Source organism: Epargyreus clarus, unplaced genomic scaffold (genome assembly GCF_041222505.1).
Source record: "Epargyreus clarus isolate Ecla_fem2 unplaced genomic scaffold, WU_Ecla_fem_2.2 ptg000022l, whole genome shotgun sequence".
In the NCBI taxonomy this organism is placed as follows: Eukaryota; Metazoa; Arthropoda; class Insecta; order Lepidoptera; family Hesperiidae; genus Epargyreus; species Epargyreus clarus.
The window spans coordinates 2070953-2083434 of record NW_027332229.1 but is presented as its reverse complement, the minus strand read 5'-3'; the positions used below and the strand labels follow the sequence as shown (position 1 = coordinate 2083434).

Below are 12482 nucleotides of genomic sequence, written 5' to 3'. Positions count from 1 at the left end.
CGGACAGCTATCCTCAGTCGCCTCGCATACAATGCTTACGAAAAAAGAGTATAATATGAGGTCATGGCCGAAACCCGCTGTTGCTATTTTCAGAACAGATATTTTTATAATTTATAGGACAAATATAACGTCGATTAAAATAATACCGACTTTAAATATGTCTAAAATTATATTTTTTTAACATAGAAATATTAAATGAGCAAGCAGTAGACCTGAGTAAGTGGCCGCAGCTGCCCATGGATATTTTTAATCGACTTCAGATTCAAGATAACGTTGGAACACCTGGCATAAATCTCCCTTTTACCACACCCTTCATACCACGACAACAGCGCTTAAACACAACTGTTATAAGTTAGAAATAGTGTGTACGTGACATTTCTGGAGTCAAACCATAAAGATTTGTAATTTCTACCGTTCTACTACCTTGAATTCATAATAACTTTGGTTTAGTTTGTAATACGTTCAATAGGTAACTATAACCTTTAAAAGAGAGAATGTATATCGATTTCTCGTATAGGTCATAGATAGTGGTTAATAAAAAAACTAACAATTACTACAACAATATCAAAGAAAGTAAATATTTTGTAAACAAGATTAGTCATGGCATTATTGACAAAACACGAGACAAAAAGAGGTTATGCTGTATGCAAATATTTAAATGATTCCTCTGTTTTTATTAAAGTTGTCAATACTGCTTTCAGTGTTACCAGTATATGGATTATCGATATTACCTATATTTTGGCAAGTTTTGACATAATATTTTGTACAATATTTTTCGATAACCTATTATTATATAAGATTCCTTCTAATATAAGAAATTATAATAAATCTAAGACTTCTAAAAAAGAAACGGAGTAAAACTTCCATAAATTATTTTATCAATAAAAAAAATTTGGATGTTGTGTTTTATTTTAGTAATTATTATCACTAGTAAAATTATAAACGTTTTTGAAATTAAATATCAGATATAATAGTAGTCTAAAATGTTAAATATACACGAATTAAAATGTATTTACCTCTAAACCATATTTAAAACAAGAAATATTATAGTACTATAGAATCTATAAAACAGCGACTCTGTAATAATGGAATATTCAAGATCGACGAAGTCAGCTGTTACGCAATAAGCTTCTAGAAATATTCCACAGTGAGAATGCATTTGGGTCATGTGGTTTGTTTAGTATTTTCATCGTATCTTTTAAAATAAACATACTACCTTTATATTAATCATGTAATATTTTATAACTTTTATATATATTCAGAAATATGGTGGGAAAAATAATTCGACTGTTGGCAGCACCTTACCATTACGGTTGGCAGCACTGTCCGCAACCAGTTTTTCAATCGGTGTTATTTTGCTGACTTCACGTCAATCAATGTGCTCTCAAAACAAATAGTACGCACGTCGCCTAGTTCATTCGTGAAATTTCGGATACTTGTGTTGCGCTTGTATTTTTTATCGTTATCGTTGATTATAGAGTGGGTTTCCTAGTGGATTCCAACTTGAATAGCTGTAGATCGTTTTAAAATAAGAGTTGTTTAGCTTTCTAAGTTCTCAACCGGTGTTCGTTCCCGCAATGGAAGTCGAGCGTATCGCTTCCGATTCAGAAAACGTGGCGGTAGACGACACCGAGAAACCGGTGGCTGAGGAAGGCGCCGGGGACGCCGCGTCGTCCCATACTGAGCGGTTGCGTCGCAAACACAAGAAGTACGCTCGCTCTAATAGCAAGGAAGGTGTGAATGCGGTGTCATCTGCGCCGCTACCGAAATATCGGAGCTGGAAAAACAGCCGGCGACCACGAAACGGGCACGGCAGGGGCCTACCCAAGAAAGGTAAGTCACTAACCGGCGTTTCGAAGCTTCTAGAACCCAACAGCGTCCATTCAGATGCATTTAGGATAAGTTTAGGTACTTAGTTGTTTACTACGCACCGGCGGGCTACCATATTTCGTATGTATTTAGCGTCTCCTTGAAGGTCATTTTGACGCTATCGCATTTTGCGCAGTTGTGTCGGCTACAAAACGGATTGGGTGGCTGTCGATTATCCTAGGTCACTATTATGTAGGTATAGTTGAATGACTCGTTACGCAACACAGCTTGTAAACAACTTTCGACATCCAAGGCTATTTTAGACTTGTTTATCTCTAAACGGTTTCACTCTAGTGATAAATTCCTAATCGACTCGATAATTAAAGATTAACTTCTTATCGACCGTGTTAACAGTTTTGTTATGTACAAATAATGTAAAAATAATTTTAAAATAATATGTAATCATGCGACGAATTAGTCACGCACACATACAAGCATGCATATATTATACAACACAACGATACAGTACACAAAAACAAACTTCGAAGTTGAAAACATTGCAGAATATTTTATCAAGTTAGCCAATCGAATCAAAATACAAGGATGCGATTGGTCAATATTTCAAGGCTGCCAAAATGAAAATAAACGACGAACCCCATGCAGCGCTTCCTGCCGTGTTGTTAGCTTGTTTGTTCCTTTGTTAAAATGTCAAGGTCAAAGTTGTTTTGGTTCGATAATTAAATATTGTGGCGGGATTCTGTAATACTGAGGGGCTAGCCAGTACTCGTATTACACTATAAAATGTATGAAAGATGCGTAAAATTGTATATTATACGAATATTATATACGTATAGTATGTATTGGAGTAAATTTCGATAACTATTATTCCATGTTGATAATATTAACATTGTTTTCGAATATGTTTTTAATGTAACTACTTAGATTTTACAAGACAAATACAGGATATTCTATTACACGACACCACATTGAGGACCAGTTTTAAAGATCGCGTGTTAATTTGTGCGTCGCTCGCCATCACAGATCTTTTGGTAGGATAAAGGTTTGCTTACCATAATGCCCTTTAGTAAATACGAATAATCTCTAGTAATATACTGATTTCTCAGGGGTACTAAAAGCAACTCATCACAGGAACGGCTTATAGTAATACTAGCTTATGCCCGCGGCTTCGCCCGCATTTAAAAGTAAATAATATAACATACTAACACACATAAAACTGAAAATTCGTACCTGCAACTTTGCTAAAGATCATCACTTGATCAAATGCGTAGTCAATCCTTACTAATATCGATTAAAATAATCGATGTTTTGGGTCCAAAAGATCGATTCTCCGATTAATCGATCTTAGATCGCCATCCCTAGTTCCCGTGGGATTTCCGGGATAAAAACTATCCTATGTCCTCTCTCGGCTCTCAGACTATCTTTGTACAAAATTTCATTAAAATCGGTTCAGTGGTTTGGGCGTGAAGAAGAGACAACCAGACAGACAGAATAACTTTCGGATTTATAATATTAGTAAGGATTAGTAAGGATACGCTTCGGGATTGTATGGCGCCTACACGTTGAGTTGAAGGTCGCCACGCAGTCTGAAGTTATGAGGGTATAGTCTACGCCAAACTGCTAGTCCGCTCTGAAGTTCGGTTTGCACGGACGTTCTTGCCGCGGACGTGTAAGATGTGGAATGAGCTTCCTCCTGAGGTATTCCCGGAGCGCTATGACATGGGGCTCTTCAAAAAAGGTCCAAAAAGAGCTCTCATACAAAGCCGGCGATGCATTGCCGACTCCTCTGGTGTTGCAAATGTCCATAGGCGGCGTTGACTACTTTCCATCAGGTAGCACGTCTGCCTAATCGTTAGGTTAAACTATATAAAAAAAAAAGTTGTTGCGAGCAGGTGTAGTCATACAATTTGCTTTGGCGACGCGATTCATTTCTATATTCAGAGCGGACTAGCAGTTTTACGCGGACTATACGCTTCTGGACTTTATGGCGCCAACACATTGAGTAAGGTCGCCACGCAGTCTGAAGTTATGCGAGTACGTTACTAACATACAAATCTTCGAAGGATCTCTCTCTTGGATTTCGTAGGCGACGTTGACGCCACAAGCGGCGTATAAGTAAGTTCTTTTTTTGAATTCTTGACAAATAAAAACATTTTTAGAGAAAATTTACGAATAAATAACGAATACTGCGTAATTTACATAATACTTAAATAAATAATTATATCAAATATTTTAGGGATATTTTAGCACGGAGACGTGGCAAAACTTTTTTACGCAACTATTTCAATTCTCAAAACTGGGTACATTTTCTTGTTAGGAGTGAGTAATCTTTACTTATCTATGCTAAGTCCTTTAACTTTAATTCTCGATCCGCGTGAGCTTATAGATAACTAACCCATTTGTAATATGTAATAATCAATCAAGACCAATTTGCCTATCACCATTCGAAATTCTATTATATTTCAAACTTGTAAGGACAAAAATTGATTATTACAAAACAGCGTAAGTAGATTGGGAAGAATGTCTTACTACAGTATTTTATAGTCTTCTCACATGTTTGACGTCCCAAGGATTAAGGGATAAAGATTAAGGATTAAATGGGTATTTACGCTCGAAAAACATTAGCTTCTGCTGTCGGTTATAACCTACCCATGAAATGATAAACATATTTATAAAAAATCTGCATCTATTGTCAATTTTTTATTAAGTCATTTACCTTCATAATATATTAATTTTAAGGTTCGGTCTAATCTTGGTTCATTTCATTGTCACCAATCCATTAGGGTCCGTTCACACAGACCGGCTCGGAGAGGAGAGCAGATTTTTATCATATTGGAAACAGATTTTTTGTATAATTGTATTAAGGTTTATTTTTGCATGTGCACTTCATTTGTCATTAAGAATGCTTGAACGCGCTTCGTGTGAATGCTCATCCGCTTTCAGATCTTTACCAGCCGGTCTATATGAAATAGTTATTAACGAAATTGATATATTCCACGACTCAGGCGCAAGCCTGAGAAAAAAGCTTACCGCACATTTCTGCAAATAAACTACAGAACAATACTTTATATTAGTTATTTAGTCTATAAACTTTATACTATATTTATACTTTATATTATGATCGTCTATATTTAGCATTAACAAAGATGTACGCACTACGCACCTGTAACTGGCATGCATACCAGTCTACGTGTTTAGTTTGTATAATATATATTGTATGTAATGCTGTTGGTGTGTCTTTAATAAATAAAAAAATAGTTGGCGGCTCCGCTACCGCCAATTTCAAGCGTATACCATCCGGTCTGTGAAAAGAAAAATGCGAGCCGATGCTCTCCGTCCCGGTCTGTGTGACCGGACCCTCACTGTCCCACTACTGGGCATGGGTCTCAAATCGAGTATGATTTAGGTCATAGACATCACATACGTTTCAAAACTTTGAGTTCTCAGGTAGATTTCCTCATGGTATTTTTCTTCACCGTTAAAGCAAATTATAATTAATTTCCAATATACACATAAGTTCGAAAAATTAGCGCTCTGGGATTTGTAACACATATCGAGTCAGAGGCAAAGTTTCAACCACTAGATTATCATATCTACTATTTCAATAATGTAAATAAGTATTAGATGAAACAGTACAATTTTTTTTTTTTATAATATAAGAGTAGCAAATGAGCACGCAGTCCACCTGATGGTAAGTGGCTACTGCCGCCCATGGACATCTGTAATCAACCCTAGATAGGATTAGATATTCCTACATGAGGTCGTCCACACATGCGCCGCTACCCCTGAGGACTAAGCTGGAACGCCTCGGAAATGTCTGTCTCCCTTACCACACCCTTCAAACCGGAACACAGCAGCGCCTAACACTGCTGTTATTAGGTAGAAATAGGTGTGGCGGTGGTGCCGCCGGAGTCGAACCACAAAGGGTTCTACCACCTTAAAATTATTATCTAGGTCAAACTATTAGATAATAAAAACAATGTTCTATTTACTCATACATATAATTTGGCTATGCTCCATGTTAAAAATATATCTCATGTAATGTTTAATGGGAAATAATACTTGTAATAGTGCTTTTGTGTTAAAATGTTGGTTTTGGTAGTAGAAGATTAGATTGGAGGAAGATATAAGGAAGAACACATATTGAAATAATTGGCCAAGTTCGAGTAAGGTCCGATCCAGTAGACACCATTGTTTCACCCATTTCTCTGATAACAGCATTGTCAAGAGCTGCAGTGTTCTGGTTTGAAGGGTGTGGTAAGGGAGATATACTTTTCGAGACATTCCAAATTTGTTCTCAGAGTTAGCAACACATCTGTTGCAGACCCAAGGTAGACCTCGTATGCATCTGAAATGTCCATAGACAGCAGTAGTCACATCAGGTAGACTGCATGCATTTGCTGATTCTGTGCTATAAAAATATAATTAAGCAATTAAAAGTCCATTATAAAACTTTAAATTAATTATTCTGTATAAATTTTAAAATAAAATCGTTAGGTAAACATGCAATCTCATAAATAGATAAGAGACATTGTGGATCAAGGCGATTAAGTAATTAAAATCTATAAATACTCTGTTTATTATATAATTGGCAGCTAGCCACAATGCAATGTTGGTAAACTATAATAAATTTATTAATAGTGTCTGAAAGATTGTAATGATATCATCAACCTATTACTGTCACACTCCTGGGCACGGGTCTCCTGTGTTTCAAATCAAATCAAAATTTTATTCAAAATAGGTTCATTACAGAGCACTTTTTGAATGTCAATACAACTACCACCACTTCACAAGGTGTTTCGTTATGGAGAAGCGGCAAAAGAAACTCCATAACACACATATTTAAAAATAGTACATTACAATACGAGGACGAAAAATTTTTTTCTGACAAGTGTGAGTTTGCAGGCCGAGCCGCAGGCGAGGACTGCAATCACACGAGTCAGAAAAACATTTTTCGTCCGCGTGTTGTATAAAATTTTATATTACGGGGTCGGAAATGGGGGTTTTGCGCACGCGAAGCGTGCGTAAAACGTCCATTTACGCACGCCGTGATATAAAAAATGTTTTTTACAATGTTAAACTTAACCTAATGGTACATGTGGAGCTGGAACTACTTCAGACCACACCGTTTTGTCAGTCAAATAATCACTTATTTTATAGTACGCTTTTTTACACAGCGTTTGTTTAACAACATGTTTGAACTTTTTTTCTGTGAGATTCAAAATGTGGTCGGGTATTTTATTGTAGTAGCGAATACATTTACCCATGAAAGATCTAGCCACCTTACATGATCTATGTTTAGGAATTGCAAATTTATTTCTATTTCTAGTATTAATGTTGTGGTGGTTAGTATTTGTTTCAAACATTTTTTGTTTTGTTTTTTCAGGCCATAATCTACCATGCTATGCTATGCTAGGTCAAGTGCAGATTGGTAGACTTTACATAACTTTTTAGGGTTACTGAAGTCTATTACTAAGCCTCCACTGTTTAACTGTCTGTCACAGGGCTCTCTCTTGAACCGTAATAGACACACATTTGAAACACTTGAATTCTTTACAGATGGCTGCTATAACAACAGGCACTAAAAATTAAAATATTTTGAAGATAAATAGGGGTCGCAATACAAGAAACCGCTATTTTTCGATATTATAGTGTTTTCTATTGAATTGTGTTACAACGATAATGATAAACAATACTAAAAAAATAAATAAATGAAAATTTTATGGTAGGACCCTCCAATTATTAATTATTCCATGTTTTCCTTCAATATTAGAGCAAGTGTTCGCTAAGAAATCGCACATAATGTAAACAAAGGAAGGACGCACCCAATGCCAGACTAATAACTAGTAATATAATTAGTCAAATTAATTAAGACGGATTTGTTATGTTGTTTTGGTTCCGCCATGACTAATACGCGTTTCCATGCCCAAACTGCGCAGTTTGGCTTTATCAATTACTTGTATAATATGTGTGTGAAATAGTTATAGCGTAAAATTTTTGTGATTTTTGGTGCAACTCTGGATTTTTAAAGTTTGTTTGTTTAAGATTAGAAATTAATTATGAAAAAATAAATTGCCGAGTGCGAGTCGAACTCGCACATTCAAGCTCCCGTATCACGAGATGTTCGTTATATTTTACTTATTTTTAAAATAACCATATTAAAATATTTTTATTGTTCTTATTTCTATTTTTATAATAGCAGTTATAGTAGTAATTGACGTATTGTAAAAAAATTCAACTGTCTTCCTACTACGGTTTAACAATTACATCGAAAAATGCCGAAAAATACCGGTGTAAGGAGACCCTCTTTAATATTCAACTTTATTATATTTTTAGTATTTGTTGTTATAGCGGCCATCGTTATGCATAATCTGTAAAAATTTCAAGCGTCTATCCATTACGGTTCCAGAGGTCCTGTGACAGACGGACAGACAGCGAAGTCTTAGTAATAGGGTTCCGTGTTTACCCTTTGAATACGCAACCCTGAAAAGTTGAAAAGGTGTATGAATTCTATCAATACGCAGTGTGGACGCCCGCACGGTGGACTGTGACCTAATTTTTGATGTGAAACATCTATAGCCGCACGTAAAACCGATTTCTGGCGTGGCGACGCATGCCGTGGACGACGCGTCGCCACGATATACGATGGTATATATATACAGTCTATATGCAGTAGTGTGTACGGTGTGGCGACGCGTCGCCATGCGCAATCGAATTCAATAAATAGTCATCGTTATCTGGAAAAAAATCGTAATATTTTATTTTATCATTATGACATATTTAGTTCCTATCACAATATGTTCTTTTCTGCATATTACTTTTACAAAATAATGTCGATGTTTCACATCTGCCAGGTGTCCCGTGACGGCTCACATTTTTTTTTAAGGTGGTAGAACCCCCTGTGGTTTAACTCCGGCGGCACCATCGCCACACGTATTTCTACCTAATACGAACCTATTCTACCTAATTCGAACATAGCAGCGCCTAACAGCAGTGATAGGCGCTGCTGTGTTCCGGTTTGAAGGGTGTGGTAGGGGAGACAGACTTATCCGAGGCGTTCCAGCTTAGTCCTCAGGGGTAGCGGCGCATCTGTGACCGACCTCAGGTTTCCTCGGCGGCAGTTGCCACTTACCATCAGGTGGACTGCATGCACGTCTGCTACTCCTATATTATATCGAATCTCTTGTGTAGGGGACCTGTGCCCAGCAGTGGGACGGTAGTAGGTTGACGATTCGTTTTTGTATCGCCTACAACGACCCATTACTGGCTATGGACATAAAAGGAACCGGTTACTTTTCGGCGTTTTTAACATTATCAATTGAACTATAATATAAGTATAGTTATGAGCTGATATTAGCACATACTAAAATTTGAACTGACTACCTATGTAGTTAGGTCAAATTACATTAACTTTTATGGATGCTACAATAAGAAATACTGATAGCCTACTGGTTAAGAAACTCGGTCTCTCATTCTAGCCAGCTTGGTAGACTATGGCCTAATCCTTATTATGAGACGAGACCTTAGCCCAGCAGTGGACACGATCGACCACCTACGGGGCGCCCGCACCCGCGGGAGCTCCCAGGGCTGGCGACCCCCGACCATCAGGGGGCCGACCGTCCGCTCGGTATAACGACGCGATAAGTACCGAATCACCCCCTCAACAGGGGGATGATAGATATTTTTAATATTTGTTCATTATTTTATTATGTTTTAAATAACATTATATTATTATGAATAAATATCAAGAATCCGGGGGGTATTTACCACCTGAGAATCTGCCCGGGCAAAGAGGGTATCCTCGAGACCCGAAATTCCTGCCCACCGCCCTTATGTTGACATTGCCGCAATATATGTGCGCCCGGAGGGTAAGACGTCCCAGCGAACGACCAGCAGTGGGACAGTAAAGGGTTGACAGCGGCGGACAAATACGAGTTGACTCACATTTGCCAAATATTATATCTAACCATACATTCTTATTCGAATACGAATAAAATGGCGTACCATAACAGATTAGTCATTTATATGCTATAATACGTTTGTTACAAGTTGTTGTAGTAACAACTGCTGCGTAGTTCGTTAATTTTAGTAGTGTGTGTCAGTACACACACGGCACGACGGCCCTACCTCAATAAACATAGTATTAGTCAGTACTAATCTCAATAAATATAGTATTAGTCAGTACTAATACTATGTTTATTGAGGTAGGGCCGACCAATACCTCAATAAACATAGTATTAGTACTGACTAATACTATGTTTATTGAGGTAGGGCCGACCATACATAGCATAGTAATATTTATATATATGTTGTTGTTTTATTTTATAAATAGTTTTTGCCCGCGGCTTCGTCCGCGTTTAAAAGAAAATAATATGACATACTAACATACATAAAACTGAAAATTCGTACCTTGAACTTTGCTAAAGATCATCACTTGATTAAATGCATACTTTACAATTCAATCCTTACTAATATCGATTAAAATAATCGGAGAATCGATGTTTTGGGTCCAAAAGATCGATTCTCCGATTAATCGATCTTAGATCGCCATCCCTAGTTCCGTGGGATTTCCGGGATAAAAACTATACTATGTACTTTCTCGGGTCTCAGACTATCTTTGCACAAAATTTCATTAAAATCGGTTCAGTGGTTTAGGCGTGAAGAAGAGGCAACCAGACAGACAGTCAGATAGTTACTTTCGGATTTATATTATTAGTAAGGATTTTAGTAGTGTGAAGCGTACTGACTAATACTATGTTTATTGAGGTAGGTCCATGTCCATACATAGAAAGCATATAATATTTGTATTTATATGTTGTTTTATTTTGTTATGACGACTCGTGTGGCGTTGTGGTATTATTCTGCTAAGGGAACGTACCCACACTACGTGACCAATTTTTTAATATTTTTCGACCCCTCCCGTGACCACCCGTAGTATATGCTAAGACCCTCCCTCCCTCCTCAAATAGTTACGTAGTATTAGAGATGGGTTGTACTAGGTAAATTTGGGATTAGGTATGCCTTAAACGTGTCATGAAATGGCGCGACGAGCAAAAAAAAAAACGGGAACTGTGTCCTGCGCCGGCGCGACGAGCAAAAGCAGCCGATCGTACAACGACGTTATTGTATACGCCTGTAGCACGGATTCTCGTCGACTTGCTTGCTTGCGAGATTTCTCTCGATGAATTGTACTACGTGACAAAAATCTAAGCCCCCCCCTCCCCGCTCCTGTGACTTGACACAGCGTGACATTTTAAAGACCTAAAAATGGGTCACGTAGTATGGGTACGTTACCTAAGCCTTGAACCTCGAACCGATAGATTAAGAGGCATAATACAAAAGCACATAATTATCAAACCAAGCCATTTTTGCAAGCAAATTTTGAAGGTAGAACCGCTTGTGGTTCGACTCCGGCGGCACCACCGCCACACCTAATAACAGCAGTGTTGGGCGCTGCTGTGTTCCGTTTTGAAGGGTGTGGTAAGGGAGACAGACTTTTCCGAGGCGTTCCAGCTTTGTCCTCAGGGGTAGCGGCGCATCTGTGGCCGACCTCAGGTAGGAGCATCTAATCTGGGGTTGATTACAGATGTCCATGGGCGGCAGTAGCCACTTACCATCAGGTGGACTGCATGCTCGTCTGCTACTGTTATATTATACAAAAAACTAGTTAATTCCTTAGTAGAAATGTAATAATGTTTACTTTGTGGTAGGTTCCATAAGTAAATAATGTATTATTTGATACTGAAGTCGTCACAGGTCATTAGCTAAGTAATAAAACACACTTTGACATTATTTACACTGATAAGAGCAGTATTGAGTATTTATAAGCGATATTTTCGTTGTTTTGACAATGTTATTAAATTTATTTGATAGTTATGTTTTAAAATTGATTTTTAGTAAAAATAATACTTAAGACATTAGCGCAATGGTGTAGTGGCGTCGTCTCTGGCAAGGGTATCGGGTTCGATCTTAGGTTGGTTGGTTGTGTAAAAAAAAAATGCCATTTAGGGCAGGTAAATGCTACCACGGTTATCCTGCAAGGGTTTTGGGTTCGTTCCCTGGTCAGGCAGATGTCTGAAGAAAAGATGAATTCTGGGTCGACTCCAGCGGCACTTACGCAACACCTATATCTGCCTAATAACAGCAGTGTTAAGCGCTGCTGTGTTCTGGTTTGAAGGGTGTGGTAAGGGAGACATACTTTTCCGAGGCGTTCCAGCTTAGTCCTTAGAGGTAGCGGCGCATCTGTAGCCGACCTCAGGTAGGAATATCTAATCCTATCTGGTGTTGACTACAGATGTCCATGGGCGGCGGTAGCCACTTACCATCAGGTGGACTTTATGCTCGTCTGCTACTCCTATATTATAAAAGTATCCTTCCTTCTGAGGTATTCCCGGAGCGCTATGACATGGGGCTCTTCAAAAAAGGTGCAAAAAGAGCTCTCCTTCAAAGCCGGCGATGCATTGGCGACTCCTCTGGTGTTGAAAATGTCCATAGGCGACGTTGACTACTTTCCATCAGGTAGCACGTCTGTTTTATCGTCAGGTTCAAATATAAAAAAAAAAATCTAAAGCGACACCTCGCGGCTTACCACGTGATTAATATGATAAGAGTTTCAAAATATTTAAGAATGATAACGAAATGGACGCACTTAATGC

The 12482-nt window shown here is 38.0% G+C and overlaps 1 protein-coding gene across 1 annotated transcript in view; it reads left to right on the top strand.

Annotated features, from left to right (window-relative positions):
- Positions 1–1345: 1345 nt before the first annotated feature.
- The window catches only part of LOC140751225 (programmed cell death protein 4), a 36284-nt gene continuing 25147 nt past the window's right edge, over positions 1346–12482 (top strand). Inside the window, exon 1 of the mRNA XM_073085094.1 lies at positions 1346–1833. Within this exon, the coding sequence (XP_072941195.1) occupies positions 1578–1833 (256 nt within the window). The 5' untranslated portion in view covers positions 1346–1577. The remainder of the gene's footprint in view (positions 1834–12482) is intronic.